Source organism: Ixodes scapularis, unplaced genomic scaffold, assembly GCF_016920785.2.
Source record: "Ixodes scapularis isolate PalLabHiFi unplaced genomic scaffold, ASM1692078v2 PGA_scaffold10__122_contigs__length_95168666, whole genome shotgun sequence".
In the NCBI taxonomy this organism is placed as follows: Eukaryota; Metazoa; Arthropoda; class Arachnida; order Ixodida; family Ixodidae; genus Ixodes; species Ixodes scapularis.
Window position 1 is genome coordinate 87,659,405 of NW_024609836.1, and position 17,834 is coordinate 87,677,238.

A 17,834-nucleotide genomic window follows, 5' to 3' on the forward strand; every position below is an offset into this window, starting at 1 on the left:
GTGTGCGCCTACTCTTTTGTGTTTATTATTGTCGCCTTTGTTTGTACTACCTCCACGAACACACTCCCTTTCACCCTCTTGGTGTTAACGTTTAGTTTTTTTCTTGTCTTACTTACAAACGTCCACTTGTGGGGCTACGGAGGCAAATTTTTCGAACCGCCACAAAACGCCTTTACGCTGAAGAAAAACGCTATACTAAAACGCGTTTTTGGACCTCCGCTTTCCATTCCGACGAAGCGGACCGCGCATGCGCAGTTTGGCACCCTCAGAGCGGAGCGGAAAATTAAAACGGTCTACTAAAACTCTCTAATAAGTGGCCTCACTTATAAAACAAACTGAATCAAATCTCTAACCGCAGCGGTGGTCACATGCCCTACCTCCCACTACAGCATCGCCACCGTGCCCGACTTCACACGCAACGACAGGCGACGGTTGACGCTAAACATCGGCGGGAAAAACCAAACCGCGGCCGCTATGATAGCCTCCCGTGAATTCAAAACAGGCTGCTTTTGTTCGCGTGTGCTTCCAGGATGCTGCATCCAATCAGGGGGCTGCGCACCCACGACGCATTCGGGCAGAGAGCTGCCACCGGGAGCCACTGCGACAACGAGAGTTTCCTCTTAAGTTAAATTGTCAAAGCTGTTGTCAGTACCAGAAGCGTGAGCAGCGCTCTACTAGGGTCGTTTGAACGCCGTAAAAGGAGCATAACATTGTTCTGTACCCCGTAAAGCCGCCGCCACGCTGCTAATACACTTTGCAGAACCTTTAATGGGGGCCTTTGCACATACAAAATCGCTTCCCTGCATTCTAATTCTGTCCAGATGTAGTAGCGCCTTTTGCGGGACGGATGAGCGGCCTGACTAGGCTGAGCATTGCTCACAGACCATAGGAGGTCATGAAGTGCGCATGCTTAGTAATATTTTTTTTTTAAAGTGCGACGACGGCATGTTTTTTACTGACGCCTTGGAATGATTTCAGTCATTCGCGACTCCAGCAAAACGAACGGCACCTAGCGGGAAAACACTGAACTGGCCGGAACAGGTCCTTTCGCGATTTCTGCTCGACTCTTCTGGCTTCCGTGTTTCCATGTTGTCGGTGGTTTGCGCGATAGAACAGTTCTACCGGTGGCTGTGTCGTAATCGCTGTATCGCCTTGTGACCCAGGTTGCTCTGCACGCGACCTACGTAACCGCGTGAGCCAGACATTCTGCGTTTCTCAACGTTCATCAGCACCGTGGAAGGACAGTGGGCAGTCCTTTCCCCGCTTCCTCGAAGAAAGTCAAGCCTCTGGAAGTTCCCTTACCCGAACACATCGCCGCAGGTTTGAAACGTGGCAGATAAAACGCGGTGGAACCAATTTTGAGTCCAACGCTTGCTTTCTGCTGCCCCAGCGTTGTGCGTTGAGCTGGCATATGGCACGGCACGACCTAATTTCGACCGCCATTTTTGCCCAATAGTGGAGTCCCCTATAGGTCGCTACAGTCGCGAATATTGCAGCCTTTCGAGAGCCATAAACGAATATTTACGAAGTCATTGCCCAATGACGAAACGTTCGACACCTCAGATCATGCGAGCCTAAAAGAGCGCGTGATAACAATGGGGCTTAACTAGGAGAGCATCGGCACACTCTCAGAATCTCTGCGCGGTACTGCAGTCAAACGCGCATCATTGACTGATCTTTTAATAATCACTCGTACCAATGAGAAAGGTGAGGGAAGCTAATCAATTGACATGCATCTCGCGACTTCATGTCCATCAGAGTACGATAGGTTTTGGGCTTCTCGTTGACCAAGGTGATTTAGGGAGGACCAATCATGGGCGTTCCCTCTGAATCGCAAATCACTGCAGAGATTTTTAGAAGTAGGGGTGCGGGAGAGGGACATATATGCATTTGAACGTTCGAAGTCATTGATATTCTTAAAATTACATCGGTGGCTCCCCAACGAAAGAGAGAGTGCAAGAAAAACAGAGGTATAGCTCGCACCTTTAAGCGGTAGATTCTTCGCGCGCTCGCGTGCGAAAGAATATACCGAGGAAACGGCGCACCAAAACCACTCCAAATGCACCGATGAATTCCCTCGTGTGATATTAAGTGGAGACGTCATCTAACCATGCAGGCGGTCATTACTCGCTGTTCTTGCGAGACTGCGCTCTGCGTCGTGTGTGCTGCAGAAGGTACACTCTCCGTGGCAGCCCAATGTTCCCTGACGCGACATCGCAGGGAGCCACGTATTTCGAAGATGCGAAGGACACGCCCCACCGAGCACCGCGATTGGACACGGGACAAAAGAGGACCGCCAGGAAAAGACGTACTCGAGCGAGTGGCGACGATCGACCTGCTCCTATTGCTGCGGCAGCTCTTCTCCTAAGTGAACCTGCCCAGGTGTGCGGCTGTCAGTCCCCTCTGGGGAACCGACGTGCCCTCTTCGCCGACGCCGTGAAATATGCAACGCCGAGTCGCCGATCCATGTCCCTCGGAGGAACATCAATGATGCACCCCGAGGGGCACCGCTGGAACGTCCTGGGCTCTCGCTACGCGAGAACGCTAGAAGAAAGTGTTTTCGCTCCCTGCTCTTTCAATCTTGATACACAAAGAGCTAGTGAGTCGATACGGCAAATAGCTTCGTGCAATTAATCGATTAACGCATTACCTGCAGACTACTTTCTTCATTAATTAATCGGTCAAGAGGGGAATTGTACTACATGTTGTTACAGCTGTTACCTTCATCGATGTCAAACTCAAGCGTATGCTTACTCGCATAATAAAATGAACTAGTCTGAGAGCTGTAGCATATTTCCTGTTTAGCTTCTAAGGAAAATTTCTTTTTTTAGAGGTTTTTAGTATTTAGAATTTTTAATAATTTGAATGTAATCATTCGAGGAGATTTTAATATCAATGTGCTACTTTACAATTTTAAGCTCTAATTACTTTTCTTACCGGAAACGTCATGGACACAAAATACGTGAGTACAGGACAAGGACTGAGCTGTTCAGAAATTCGTTTCTTCTCAGGACTGTTAAGGACTGTCAGAAAAATCTGTGCTGCAAATGAAGAAAAAAAAATTGTATTTTAAATATTGTTTCCCTTTTGCAATAATGTCTTAACAGGCGATGCAGGAGTTTCATGAATAAAGAATAAAATACCCAATAAACATAGTACCTCCTTCACCAGTTCGTTGGGATCCTACCGTCGCTTCCCCCTCTCTCCCCTTCGATGGCTTACGGCAAAATTCACTTCGCTGTGGCGTATCGCCGACGGTTTTACTATGGGTTATCGTTCCTTATCTTCAGTATCGCGAATTGCGAAATCGCGACACTCAAAAATCGTCGGGGTAAAATCGAAATTAAGAAACACATCACGGCCTTTAAATCATTTATTCATCAACAACACAACGACGCAATATCAACGCAACGTCATTTCAATAACAGATCACCGTATGATGAACGATCGGCGCAAAGCCAATCGATCGTCATCGCCATAGCATCGAAAAAGCAGCACAGCTGCCGCTGTTTAAACGCATCACGTTGTATCATCGTCACGTAATTTTTTTGTAATACTATGAGCTCGCCACTTGTTTCGTATTTTCTTGAAAGATCAATGCCCCGGAGACAGCATGTGCTGTGAAAGGAGTCAAAAACATTCCGTAGCAAACTGATGGGAAATTCTGTTGTGCGCGCAACGTGCTCCGGACCAAAGGTTACCGAGCCTGGCGACTACGCTCCCAAAGCGCTCTTCATCCGATAACTTAACACCTGGCATATAAAATTGATAGCAGTTATTGGAATGAGAAAAGCGGCACTAGTGGGGTTGTAAAGCCTGACGGCTTTGCATACTCACTGAAATCAGCCAATCAGCTTTGGTCACGTGACCTTTCTAACAGCCAATCAGCATCGAATTTCGCGGTTCGTTTTTTTGGGGTTCACTAAATCTGGCGATCCCCCCCCCCCCCCCCCCCCCTTAACGACCCAAAAAACGCTACACGTTAATAAACCAGTGGATATGTCAGCGAAAGTCACTGCCTCTAGTGGCCAAAACGTAAAGCTTCCACAACAAGTTCGTCCGCCAGCTTCCGCGAGTGCTTCAGCTATCAACAGCACCTGGTGGTCTGAACACAAACCTGTGAAAGTATATTCGAAAACACGGACCGAAAATCGCCACATTGGGGATTTTTCTGTTTCAGATTATTCTTAGAGGCTGCGTTTCCTTTTCAATGTTCCTACTACCTAAGATATGGAAGGTATGGAATCAGGACCTCCTTGCTCATTCTTTCATTCATGTCAATATTTCTATGCAAATAAAACATCGCGTTTCAATGATTCAAAGAGCGGCGGACAACGTGAGGTGATGTCAAGGCATTACTTCTTATTCCACCTCTGCCAGCAGCCCGCGACAATTTACTGCGCGTCAAATAATTCGAGAAATAAAGTGGCTTTATTAAAATGCAGCTTTTATGCATCTGCATCTCAGGCTATAAAATCCGAACATTTGAGACTCCCCAATGTACACTGCGCGAAACTGTTAGCGCGAACACGGCATTAATGTTTTGTTTTTTTCTTTATTTAGTAAGAAATGCAATTGACGAGCACACCATTGTGCAGGTTAGTGCACCAAATGAGCGCTTTCCACCACACTCGTAGTTCGTTTAACAACCTCCCGATTAAAAATAAAAAAGAACAGTATAACCTGCCGAATATTTATTAGCGCTAACAGTGTCGCGCAGTGCAAGTTATATCGGTCATTTCGCGTTTGGAACAGTTATATGAGCCTGGACGCTAACCCGATCCACCGATTAATAAAAATAAGACCACCAAATAATCGGCTAAAACGTATTCAGCGGTTCAGGCTACAGCCTTGCTTACTCTTTCTTTTGACGTTAGTAAAACGAAGTTACAGGAAACAAATGAAATTGTTTTAAAAAGTACCCTTTAGGAAATCGAAATTCTGTCAACATTTTCATCACAAACGAAAAAAAAAATCATACAGTCCAGTGCAGAGAAAGAAAGAGGATTGATGATTAGAGCGTTCTTTGCTTTCTACGTTATGGCATTAAAAGAGAGTGTCCGTTCCTGAAAACCCACACAAAGATGCCGTGTAAAAACAGAAAAAAGACCTTGCCGTTTTTTATAGTTGATACAGTCCAACACGCTCACCCAAAACCTGCCAATGAGCCAATTTAAAATGCCTCACAACGCTCTAAAAATCGTCTTTGCAAGCCACGAAGCTGTATTATCGTAGCAAGTGCGTTTTTCTATTTTGCGCAGAAACGAGGGTGCAGGTAGTTTTTAAAACAATTTGTGCCGTTATTATTATTCTTAGTATCGCTTCGTAAATAAGCGGAGCGCCCCAACAAGGCCTCACTGGAACCGGTCCTCCGACCAAAGGTCCGCAGACGCAGCATTTTATCTCCATTTCGCTTTCGTTTTGCTCCTGGGTAGAGCCTCGAATTCGGGTCCAGAAGCGCACCGAATATTCGTCCTCCTTCAAAAAACACGAAGCGGGAAAATAAAAAACAAAAAAAAAAAAACACTTGCAGTACCCGTTCGAAAAACTGAATGAGAAAAAACCAATGTATCGAGGGTTAACCTCGACGAACCGTGATTTATTCGTCCCTTTGCGTTCCCGTCCCCGCCCCTGCCCGTTTCGATCTGGATGAGCATCGTACCGGCGTGCGGTCGTGTAGATCTACTGCGTGGTGCACGTTAAGGACTCCAGGCTACCGGTTGCGCTGCACTGGCTAAATTGTTCATCTACAGCTGGGAGACTCGTCGCCCGTCGACGCAGACTAAGCTCAAGCTGAATAAACATACACACGCCCATATTTCACGCCTCCGTTTTATAGCACTGGATTTTAAAGCTGAATTTCGGAATAACAAGTCGCTTCTTTTCCCGTAAAGACCACAAAAAAAAAAACAATAAAAAAAGAGAGGGGGCCCAAGGGGAAGGTGTGTCTGCTGCTAGCCGGCTTGTTGAAGCGACGACAGGAATAGCATCTGTCGGAAGCTTCTACTAACGGCGGAATCTTCTCATGGGGCTTTTAAAGCGCAGCTCTTAGGCTCCCGTTTCCGACTTAAGCGGCGTCAGCGTCGGCGTCGCCGTCGGCATAACCGCGCGGTGCATTATGGGACGCATGACGCCACTGATGATGTCATCGGGATCGTCACTGATTATGTCACCACTGACGTGACTGATGACGTCATCGGCGTCCGCATTGTCATCGTCATCGTCCCTGATGACGTCACTGATGGCATCATCGGCATCCGCATCGTTATCGTCACTGATGACCTCATCGGTATCGGCATCGGCACTGATGACGTCATCACTGGCTTCACTAATGGCGTCATCGTTATCGTCACGTGACCTCATAGGGGTTACGTGACCCTAGGGTGACCACCTTCCTTCAGGCGAAATGCGGGACACCCTGACGGGGGGGGGGGGGGGGGGGGGGAGGCGGGGGGGAGTAAGAGGAGGACGGTATTTTCCCGACTGAAGATAAACGTGTTAAAAAGTTCGCCACCACGCACTCCCCGATATCCTGTGCTGTCCAAAAGCATATTATACACCTACACTTGTGTGGCGGCAATAGAGAGTTTTAGTAGATCGTTCCCATGACTCCGATAACCATACCCGATACTCCGCCACCGCCTCCCTTGCGCATGCATAGTATCGTTATCGGGGCTATCGGAGGTATCGGAACGATCTACTAAAACTCTCTAATTAAGCTAAAATTATTGTCAGTCACAGTGATACATTTCGTGTGTAATTGTAATGGCAAATATTTTATTACGGTTGTATGTCTAAGCTGTAAGACTAATTTGTATGTCTAAGACATACACCTTAGGCATTAGTGTGTCTAAGTCGAAAACATAAAAATCGACTGCAGCAGACCCCAAATGCATGAAAGGGAAATAAGAAACAGTAAATCTTTTACGGCATTTTTTTTCCTGACGATACTTACTCTTATACTAACATGCTCTTGCATAAAATTAGAACCTTGTGTTGTTTTTTCGACCTTTGTGAGTTGCAGGTTTTCTGCCTTGTGTGGCCGTCTTCACCAAAAAAAAAAAAAGCTTTCCCGAACAACCTTTTCGGATTGCACAGTAAGATTTGCATACAATTACACTAGTTAATTTTCAACTTTAGGAGAGCAATTTTCACTCGCAATATTTTGCCACCAAGGGGAGAGGCTCAACGGCACATGCGCGTTCGTCTCCTGCAAGAACGATGGTCGCACTCCGCAGTGCTTGTATAGAAAATGGCACACCATCGAGATTCACACGTTTATTAATCACCTTCGCGCTACTCCGTGGCCCGCTCTTCAGAAGCGCCATAATTTGAGTAGTGAATGCTACGACAATGCGAAATGCGGGACATTTTAAAGATTTTGGTATTTCTTGCGGGACGCGGGACACGAGCCCTCAATGCAGGACAGTCCCGCAATTCGCGGGACGGGTGGTCACCCTACGTGACCCCAGTGAGGTCACGTGACCTCGGTGACGTCACGTGACCCCGTGAGGTCACGTGACCCACTTGAGACGACGGCGACGCCGCTCAGAGGGAGGAGTAGCAGACAGGATGAGGAGGTGAGGAAGAGGGAGGAAGGATATACCTTCCCCTCAGTACCCTTCCCTTCCTCCTCATGAGCTGCGCTCTAATTCGGCGTTACAGGGAGTTGTAAACGGCTTTCATATTTTCCATCGTCTCATTAAGCTAAGCACGTGCGTCGCTCACTGTCACTGCCCATGCGCCAACTCGTAGCTTTGACGTCACGAGAAAGCAACGAGGCTCGCTGACAACTTTCGAATGGGGTTCTGTGCATTAGGAGAAAAGCGAAAAATCCGAAGAATAAAAAAACACTTATCGCCATGAAAATTATGCATAGTGTCGAATTCGTCCGAAAGACTGCAGTGCTTGAACAAGCAGAAATAAAAAAAAAGCTCGAGGTACACCTAAGCACTTCTTATGAGTTGTGAATCCGAAAGCATGCAAGCCGCTCGTCCGCTCCCTTTGTCGTCTGCTCGTCCGTTCCCTTTTTTGTCTGCTGCGTACTTTTCGTCGCCGCCCAGCGCGTGTGCTTCCTGGGCACGCAGCACCATGGGGTAAGCGGACGTAGAAACTGACAAGCGCAGCGGCCAATGGGAGCCCCGTTGACGCGCGCCAGCCAATGGGACGGAAGGCAAAATCCATCAGCTTTACTTCGCTCCTATTGGGATCGCGGAAACTAGGTGTCGTTTTCGGGCTCCAAACTGATGACGTCGGCTCGTTCCATGGGACAGCTTATGCTTTCGCATTAAAAATGTCACTCCGCAATATCTTGTCAAAGGTAGTGGGAAGGCAGAATGTGATGCAGCGACGAGCTAGTTGCGATCGCAGCGCCTCCAAGCCCGACACAGGAAACACAGGAGGAGAACCTCCGGAGGCTTTCTCCTCCTGCGTCTTGTTTACTTGAAAGGTGATATTCCTCGCGCGGTCTCAGGTTTCATACATAATGATTGGTTCTTCCAAACAGAACGCTACTATTTTTAATCCCGAAGTGCTTTATTGTCCGAAAATTGTCACGCAATACTTAACCACGACAATTATTTATGATAATTCCGCCAAAGTGTTACACATCATTCCTTCTTTTCTATAGGTGCCGTGAAATGCGGGCTTGGTTTTTTTTCCTCTCCTTGTGGGATGGGGTATGTGTTGTCACGGGCCCTGTAAACGCAATTTATTTATTTTTTTTACAGTGGAGCTGTTAAGGGCTAGGTTCCCCAGGATCGTGTCCGGTATCCAACAAATGTCGACACAAAACTCTGGACAGCTACCGCCGTCTATGAGCGACAGCGGCTCCCAGACAACCGGCTTGCCGGCCTCGCTCATAAATGGCGGCAACCTTTCCACTCTTGTTTTCACCAGAGTGGTCACCACTGTGTCCGTGTCTCCTACTGTGTCCGTTGTCCTGCCGCGCTTTTTAATCATTATGAATCACCAACTTGCCCAACTTTCTACCCTCGTCAGCTGAAAGGTTTTTTACTTTAAATTACTTTCACATTTTTACTTCGTCCGTGTGTCCAGCTGAAGTGTTTCTGTGTTTAGGTATGCGAGCGTCAAGATCGTACGGTCATCCCTAGGCGCCAAGTAAAAATATCGATAGACTCTCGATTTTTAATCACGATTCTCATCGTCAATATTTGCTTACATTTGGCAATTCTCAATTAGAAAGTGTTTTCTTTTTTAGCTTATAAATCGAGATTATAATGGTAATATTTCTTTCGCGTGTACAAACAGCACGTGGCCTAAAGAGCGGTACTACAAAGAAACAAAACACGTTGATTTCGACAGCTTAAGTGACATGGAAGCTGAGGCAGTTAAAACAAACAAATGTAGAGCCTTTCCCCTTCACGTGAAGATGGAGGACCATCGAAGCTGTCATCTTTACGACGTCTAGGACGATGCCTAAAGGACAACGTCTAGGGCGACCTCAAGGACGACTTCTCAGACGACCTCGAGGACGACGCCTAGAGGATGACCTCAGGTACGACGTCTAAGACAACCTCAAGGACGACGTCTAGAACAACCTCAAGGACGACTCGCGGACGTCTAGGACGGCTTTGAGCATGACTCCTAGGACAACGTCTAGGACGACAAGGATCACTTTCAGGACGACCTCGAGGACAACCTCTCAGACGATCTCAAGAAAAACTTCAAGGACGACGTCTAGGACGACCTCAAAGACAATTTCTCGGACGACCTCGAGGGCGACTTCTAAGACGACGCCTAGAAAAATTCAGCCTTTCCACTTAGGTGAAAACCAGAGTGGACAGGCTGGAAAGGTTGCCACCATCTATGAGCGACAACAGCAACCAGACAACCGGCAAGCCGATTGTCTAATTGCCGCAGTCGCTCGTAGATGGCGGTAGCTGTCTGGAGTTTTGTGACACATTTGTTTGTCCGCGGACACCATACTGGGGAAACTAACCCTTAACAGTGTGGGTCGCCTGTCAATTCCCGATCAGGCCTAGTTCTACTCGCTCCGAGGAAGTCACACAAAGAGCGCTATCATAGAAACACTTTATAAATACTCAAATTGTGCCGTCGATGCTGTGGAAGGCCACGGTTGCCCTGGGGTCCGGGTCTTGCCTGGGCTCGTTCAGCACCGCCTCTTCCGTTCGTCACGGCCCTTCGAACTCTGTCCACGCGCACCTACCACGAGCGTCCCTTTCTCCTCTTCCTCGCCGCTCACGGGGCCGTCCATCCACGTTCAGCGTGGCTCGTTGTCTCCCACACTCCCCTCCCCTCAAGCCTCAAACTCCGGGGGGGTCCGGAGCATCCGGAGTCCCTGGACCGAGTCGCTGGACTCCAAGTCGCCCATCTCCGCCTTGCTGGTAGCGGTGGACGTGCATCAGGTGATTGGTGAACTGGTGGGGGAACTTGATGAGCTCTCACTCCCCACAACAGGTCCGGGGTCAGGTAGCTGTACGTCTGCTGGATGGCCAGGTAGGTGGTCTCGGCAAAGTTGCCCAGCGTGGCCGTCGAGACGCGGGCCGAGGTGTAGCAGACCTCGATGCCCGCCATGTGCAGCAGCTTCTTGGGCACTGGGGCGGACACGATGCTTGTGCCGCGGGGGTCCGGATCAGCCGCATCAGCACGCAACTTGCAGGGTACGGTGTGGCGCTTTCCGCTCTTCTTTCCACAATAGCCGCTACGGACGGGGATGACGCACAGCTATGCCAGGATGATGGCTTGAAGGATGGCCGTGGCCACCTCTTGGGAGCACATGGCAGGACTGGCACCTTTTTGGAGCTCTTGGAGCACTGGCCGTTGAAGTCCCCAATGGCCACAAAGGCCTTGAAGCGGGTGTGCTGGCCGGCACGCGTCTGCTTCTGCACCGGCATAGTCTTCAGCACCTCGTCCTTCAGCGTGTCCCTGGGACTCTCCGGTCCTCCGCGTCTCCGCCACCCTGCCTTCGTTGACGTGGTCGACGTCGGGATTGCTCACCCCGTCTCTGCCAACCAGGTTGACCACCCTGACGGTTGGTTCGTCTTGCTCCTTGCTAACCGGGTTGACCACCCTGTTGGTTGGTCTGGCCGTTCCCCCTCCAACCGGGTTGACCACCCTGTCGGCTTGTCTGGCCATTCTCTTGCCGAACGGGTTGGCCACCCGGTGCGTTGGGCTGACTGGTCTTCTGCCGGAAGGGTTGACCACCCTGGGAGTTGGGCCAGCTGGCTCCGCCGGTATCCCGGGAAGTGGAAGGTCGCCTTCCCGGATGGCGCCGCCCATTCTGGTTCCTCCGGGGGGCATTTCTGGACAGAACAAGCTCTATTAACATCTTGCAAAGATTAGATCAAGTTCTAGGCCGCAGATTATAGCGCCGCGCAGAGCACCTGTCGTATCTCTCACCGACGGGTTCGCCCATTGTTCGGCTACCGCGCTTAGGCCGCGTTGCCGGTCGCGCGCGAGAGTCACGCGGAACGGAGGATTCCTCGTTTTGATCTCGTTCATCGTCATCCCGATCACGAAGATGGTACTTTTTTAGGTCTGTGATGTGGACCGGGCCAGACTCCTCGCTCGCATTTTCCTGAGCGAGCCTGTAGGTAAGACGTGACAGTCGTGCCTTTACCACGTAGGGCCCTTCCCACTTCGGAGCAAGTGAGGCTGCGAATCCGCTCGCTGCGTTGCTCAAAGGATGGGTTCTCCTGAGGACCAAGTCACCCACCTTGTACTCCAGGTGACGATGAGTCTTATCGTACTGGGCCGCCTGTTCGATCCTTGCTGCAACGAGGTTCTCTCTGGCGTCGTGCAACGCATTCGAAAGGCGAACTTTCAACTCCGCCGCGTATTTAGAGAGTGGGCGTTCTGTCGAACCTTGGTTATTTCGTAACCCGTTCTCCAGCGGAGACGATAGCTCCTTACCCAAGTTTAGAAGCGCAGGCGTTAACCCAGTATATCTGTTCACGGTCGTCCGGATTGCAAAACCCATCTCGACAATGTGTTCGTCCCAGTCCCTGTGTCTCTCCGTTAGTGTGATCAGCATGCTCTTCAAGTTTCGGTTCACTCTCTCAGTGATATTAGCCTGAGGATGGTATGGTGTCGTCCTTTTGTGCTTTATGTTTAGCGCCAAGCAGGAGTCAGTGAACACTCTGCTGGTAAAATAGCTAGCATTATCGCTGATGAGACACGTGGGTGTACCGAAGCGCATGAAAGTTTCCAACAACTTCTCCCAGATGCGCTCCGAGACCAGCTTCCTCAGCGGGTGTAACTCCACCCATTTTGAGAAATGATCGGTTATTACCAATAAATACTGGTTCCCACGGGGACTTTTTGGAAGTGGGCCGATGATGTCGCAAGCAACCATCTCCCACGGGTAGTGACTCACTACAGGCTGCATCAGGCCTGGGGGCTTTCCCCCTCGCGGCTTCGCTTTCTGGCAGGCTGGGCAGCTACGGGCGTATCGGAGTGTGTCCTGTCTCATCCCCGGCCAGGTCGCGACGCGACATAACTTTTGAAAAGTCTTGCTGCCGCTGCCATGACCAGCTAAAGCCGAGTCGTGGAAGTATCCGATAAACCGCCTCCGTAGCCTCCTAGGAATCACCACCCTGAACGGAGAGTCGTTCCCCTCCTCGTCGTCGATTGTTGGAATGTAGCGGAGCAATAAGCCGTCTTGACCCAGCAAGTATGAATCAATATGTTCGTTAAATTGACCGCCAGCGTTCCCGGTGTTGCTTGCTATTTCCGCAATTTTCCCCAACACCCGCTGACAAAAACCATCTGCCTTTTGGGCCTCGACAAGCTCTTCCTTGCTCAACACTTCATCCCAAGCCACGATCCTCTGTTCCCTCGTGCGGCCTCCTAACACTGCGACGAGCTCCTGTTGCATCGATCCCTTCCCGCTGTCTCGCTTATGAGTGGCCGCGCAGGAAGCTCGTCTCTCGCAATCCCCTGGCTGCGTCTCCTCCTTCCAACCACTATCATGGGGCGCCCGAGAAAGTGCGTCTGCAACCTTGTTGGTGGAGCCCTTTCGGTACTCGACAGCATAGGAGTATCGCTGCAAAGTGAGTGCCCACCGAGCTAACCTCCCCGCCGGCTCTTTCAACCTTTGAATCCAGGTGAGAGCGGCGTGGTCTGTCTGAATGACGAAGGTGGTCCCGTCTAAATACAGGTCGAATTTCTTTAGAGCAAACATGACGGCCAGCCCCTCCTTCTCCGTCACGCTGTAATTGCGTTCTGGCGGTGTAAGGGTTCGGCTGGCGAATGCCACCGGGCGCAGCTGTCCGTCATGTTCTTGCAATAACACCGCACCGACCCCGTAGTCGCTCGCGTCGGTCTGTACCACGAACGGACGGTTAAGGTCTGGCAGGCACAGGCTGGCCGTGGCTGCTATCGCCTTCGTGAGGGAAGAGAAAGCTACCTCTTGTTCTCCGCCCCAGGCCCATCTTGAACCTTTGTGGAGCAGCAGGTTCAGTGGCCGTGTGAGTCCAGCGCACCCTGGAATGAACTGCCGATAAAAACCGACCATTCCAAGGAACCTTTGAAGGCTCTTCGCGTCGCGCGGTGGTGGGTAATCAAGAATGGCCCTCAACTTATCCTCGTTCGGCCTCAAGGTACCGTCATCTACGACGAAACCCAAGAGGTTGACCCTTGAGGCTGCGAGCTGGACCTTCTTTGGATTAATCGTTAACCCCGCTTTGCTCATTCTGCTTAAGATAATCTCAAGGTGTGCTAGATGCTCCTCGAATGACCTTGAAAATACGACGACATCATCCATGTATGCCATGGCAAAGTTGAATTTCGCGTCCCCCAGCACGATGTCCATAAGCCGTTGGAAACTCGATGGCGAGTTAGACAATCCGAACGGAAGGCGGATAAACTCAAACAGACCCCTGTGACAGGTGAACGCCGTCTTCTGGACATCGTGTGGTGCTACCTGGATCTGCAAAAAACCTCTGCTACAATCCAAGGTAGTGAAAACCCTCGCGCTACCCAACGAGTACATGATGGACTCAATAGATGGGAAGGGATATGAATCCCTTCGTGTCATCTCGTTAAGTCGGCGGTAGTCAACGCAGAGACGAGCGGTACCGTCTTTTTTTGGCGCTAAGACTACCGGAAAAGCCCAGGGGCTCTGTGACGGCCTCACGGCCCCTGTGTCTATCATCTCATCGAGAGCCTTATCTAGGAGAGCTCGCTTGTGCGCACTCAGCGGTCTGGGATTACAACCCCATGGTCTAGCATCTCCTGTGTCGATTCTGTGTTGTAAAATGTTCGTAAGTCCTGGCCTCTCGGTAAACATAGCTGCGTGTCGATGCAAGGCGTCTGCTAACCTACGCCGTTGTTCTGCCGGCCCGTTGTAAGAAGCGACAATCGCTTCCACGTTTCCCGATACGACTCGCGCAGCTAATGTTTGCTCCTCTCGTGATCCGACGAGTGAGCTTTCTGTGTCCTGACCGAAACTCGGTGGGACGGCAAAGGGGATAAGGGGAGTCAACGGATTATAGTGGTACCCGTTATTCTTCAAGTCTATGATAATCCCCTCCCGGCAGACGAAGTCCTGTCCTAAGATCACAGGGATTTGCATGCCTGGCAGATACAGAAAACGCTGCCTCCTTCGACTGCCGTCGAGGCTAAGGTGAAGGCGTATAGCGCTTTGTGCCCTAGCCGATCCTGCTGCTAAACGCAGCGTGGTGGAAACTTCCCGCACGTGAAGTGCTCGTCGGCGACAGTCTTCGTAGTGATTATAATGCAATTTAATGCAAAGGTGCAAGCGAGCTGGACAAGAATGACGAAAATAATCCCTGGAGAAGGGGAACAAGGGGGACAAAGGACAAACATAAATCTCCAAACACAGCTAGGTGACTGGTGAGCGACCGAAAAAATCCGCCTGGTCCGGGTATTGAACCCGGGACCTCTCCATTACAAGTGGAGCGCTCTACCAACTGAGCTAACCAGGGGTTCCCCTGGTTAGCTCAGTTGGTAGAGCGCTCCACTTGTAATGGAGAGGTCCCGGGTTCAATGCCCGGACCAGGCGGATTTTTTCGGTCGCTCACCAGTCACCTAGCTGTGTTTGGAGATTTATGTTTGTCCTTTGTCCCCCTTGTTCCCCTTCTCCAGGGATTATTTTCGTCAGTCTTCGTAGACTCTGTCGCCGATCAGGGAAAGAGTCGAACCGGTGTCAATTAGTGCGTAGTAAATGTTACCACCGATCTCGACGCGCACGTACGGCCCCTTCTCAGATGTCAAACCCTGAGTTCGACATGCCGACGGGGCAAACACCGACCTGTCGCTGACCGCAACTCCAGCCCCGTTGGCAGACTGATGAGGGGCCTCGGCAGCGGCCGGCAACCGCGAGTCGGGAAGTCCAATTAGTGGCGCCGGCCTCTCCCGTTTCCCTGAGAACTATGGGGGGGAGCTGCCGTCCATGTGCACTGACGCTTGATATGCCCAAGCTGATTGCATTTATAGCACCTGACCTGTCTCCTGCCATTGTGTGCTGAGCGTCCGCCGCTACCATCACGCGAAGCAGTGTCGCGCCGGGGGTCATTGTAGTTCCCGCGACCCTCGTAATGATTCGCGACTCCGCGGTGGTCGGCTGCGCCGCCTCCCCTACGGGGATGCGCTCTGGAGGAGCCCGCGTTAGCTGCTCTGCGCCTCTGTTCAAAAGCGAAGGGATCTAAGGCGCGGGGCACAGCAGTTGCGCCACTCCTATGTCCTGTAACGGCCACGTACGGCGTACGTGAGTCGTCGCAAGCTCCCGCGCCTCGTCCTGTCCAGGCGCAACCCGGCTCCAGAGATTCCTCCGCGCGTGGAGGGGGGCGATACGTCAACTCGGCGAGCAAGCTCGCCTGAACGATGCGCGCCTCTCTGGCAAGTGCTTCCAGATCAGCGAAATCACGTCCGCGCAAGTAGGGTTTAAATCTAGGGTGACACTGGCAGATCGCCCTAGCTACCTTCTCCGCGTCTGACGCTGTAGGGTCGGCTCTGGAGTAGAGCTCCTGGAGAGCGCGGATGTATTCTACGAGGCTCTCGTCCGGATGCTGAGTACGGCTGGCTAGCTCATCTCTGATCCGCATCTCATAGTCGGGAGGCAGAAATTCCTCTCTGAATCGTGTCCGGAAATCTGCCATCGAAAGGAACGGCCTCTGCATTCGCCTCCAACGCGCTGCGTCATCCGTCAACGCGATTGGGACGATCTGTATCAGGGCCGTTTCATCCGACGCGCCCAACGCGGCAATGTACGCGTCTAGGTCCTGCAAGAAATCGTGAACCGATGCTGCGTCGGAGTAGCCCGAATAGGTCGGCGTCGGCACGCTCAACCGCGGGCGAGGCACGGGCGTAGGTGCGGGATTCACCACCCCTGGGGCCAAACCCATCTGTCTAGAAAACGTCGCGAACATCGCCGTCATGGCGTGCATTAGTTCGCTGACGTCTCCCGTGTTCACCGCCGGAATTGGGGGTTCTAGCGCTGCCGCAACGCTCGCTTCCCCACTCGTGCCTTCTCCCACGTCTGAGTCAATATCCGCCACTGACTGGGTTGAGGCCTCGGGATGGCCGGCCTTATTCCGTAACCTGGACATGGCGGCAGAACGTTAAACACTGATGTCCAGCGGAGTAACAAAAAAATTCAAATGGGGAAACAAAACAAACCTAAACTTAGAAATCGCGATTCGTGGGACTCCCCGGGAGCGAAAAAAAACAACGGCAGACTGATCGGGCCCCACGTTGGAAGCGCCAATTATGTGGGTCGCCTGTCAATTCCCGATCAGGCCTAGTTCTACTCGCTCCGAGGAAGTCACACAAAGAGCGCTATCATAGAAACACTTTATAAATACTCAAATTGTGCCGTCGATGCTGTGGAAGGCCACGGTTGCCCTGGGGTCCGGGTCTTGCCTGGGCTCGTTCAGCACCGCCTCTTCCGTTCGTCACGGCCCTTCGAACTCTGTCCACGCGCACCTACCACGAGCGTCCCTTTCTCCTCTTCCTCGCCGCTCACGGGGCCGTCCATCCACGTTCAGCGTGGCTCGTTGTCTCCCACAACAGCTACGATGTAAAACGAAAGAGTTAAGAGCATCTTGCGATAGTTTTAGAGCGCAGCTCTTAGGCGGCCGTTTTCGGCTAGAACGGCGTCGCGGTCGCCGTCGGTGTAACCGCGCGGTGCATCATGGGAAATGTCCCATAATGCAACGCGCGGGACTCGCGGCGTCACGCCGGTTCTACGCGGTGCATTATGGGACATTTCCCATGATGCAACGCGCGGGGAGGAGGAGGACGCGGAGGAGGAGGAGCAGAAGGGAGGAGGAGTATACCCTCCCCTTCAATACCCTCCCCTTCTCATCCTCAAGAGAAGCGCTCCATTTCGGCGTTACAGTCTGTTGTAAGCGTCGTTCAGTTTTTCGTGTCTTTATTTGGAAAACAAAAACATGCAGTCATTTCCGCAGGGCATGCGGTAAATTTTTCCGTCGCCCGTCAGATGTGGAAGACGTCGTGAAGTCAGTGCCAGCATTTCCGAGCCAATAGGAAGGCGAGCAAGGATTATCAACTGATGACGTCACATTCGCTTGTTTTCCTCGCATCCTCTCATGCTTTCGAAGGGCACCAAGGCAAAGCGTTACTGCAAAATTTGAATATGAGATTAGGTAATTCCTGCTAATGACATCTAACAACACTTTACGCCCATTATTTTTGAGTGCCACATTCAAACGCACGCCGCTTTTCCAAGTTTGAAAGCCGCTCCAGCGTCCCTTCGAAAAAGTCGCTATCCGCGGCGAAGACCTAGTTCGAAAATTCTTCTTCTTCAATATGTGTTAAAAATAATAAATGGAGATGTTACTCATTCCACGGCGTGACCGGCTACTCCA

The 17,834-nt window shown here is 51.2% G+C and overlaps 1 protein-coding gene and 1 pseudogene across 1 annotated transcript; both read right to left on the reverse strand.

The window, feature by feature from the left end:
* Window positions 1–10,557, reverse strand: part of LOC120837957 — a 29,595-nt pseudogene extending 19,038 nt beyond the window's left edge.
* Window positions 10,558–10,707: 150 nt separating this feature from the next.
* Window positions 10,708–13,544, reverse strand: LOC115325586. The gene is made up of 2 exons (XM_042288622.1): window positions 13,391–13,544; window positions 10,708–11,285 (listed from the first exon to the last, which is right to left on the reverse strand). Exons 1-2 carry the CDS (start codon window positions 13,413–13,415, stop codon window positions 10,708–10,710), a joined length of 603 nt encoding a protein of 200 aa, XP_042144556.1. The 5' UTR covers window positions 13,416–13,544.
* Between the last annotated feature and the right edge of the window lie 4,290 nt (window positions 13,545–17,834).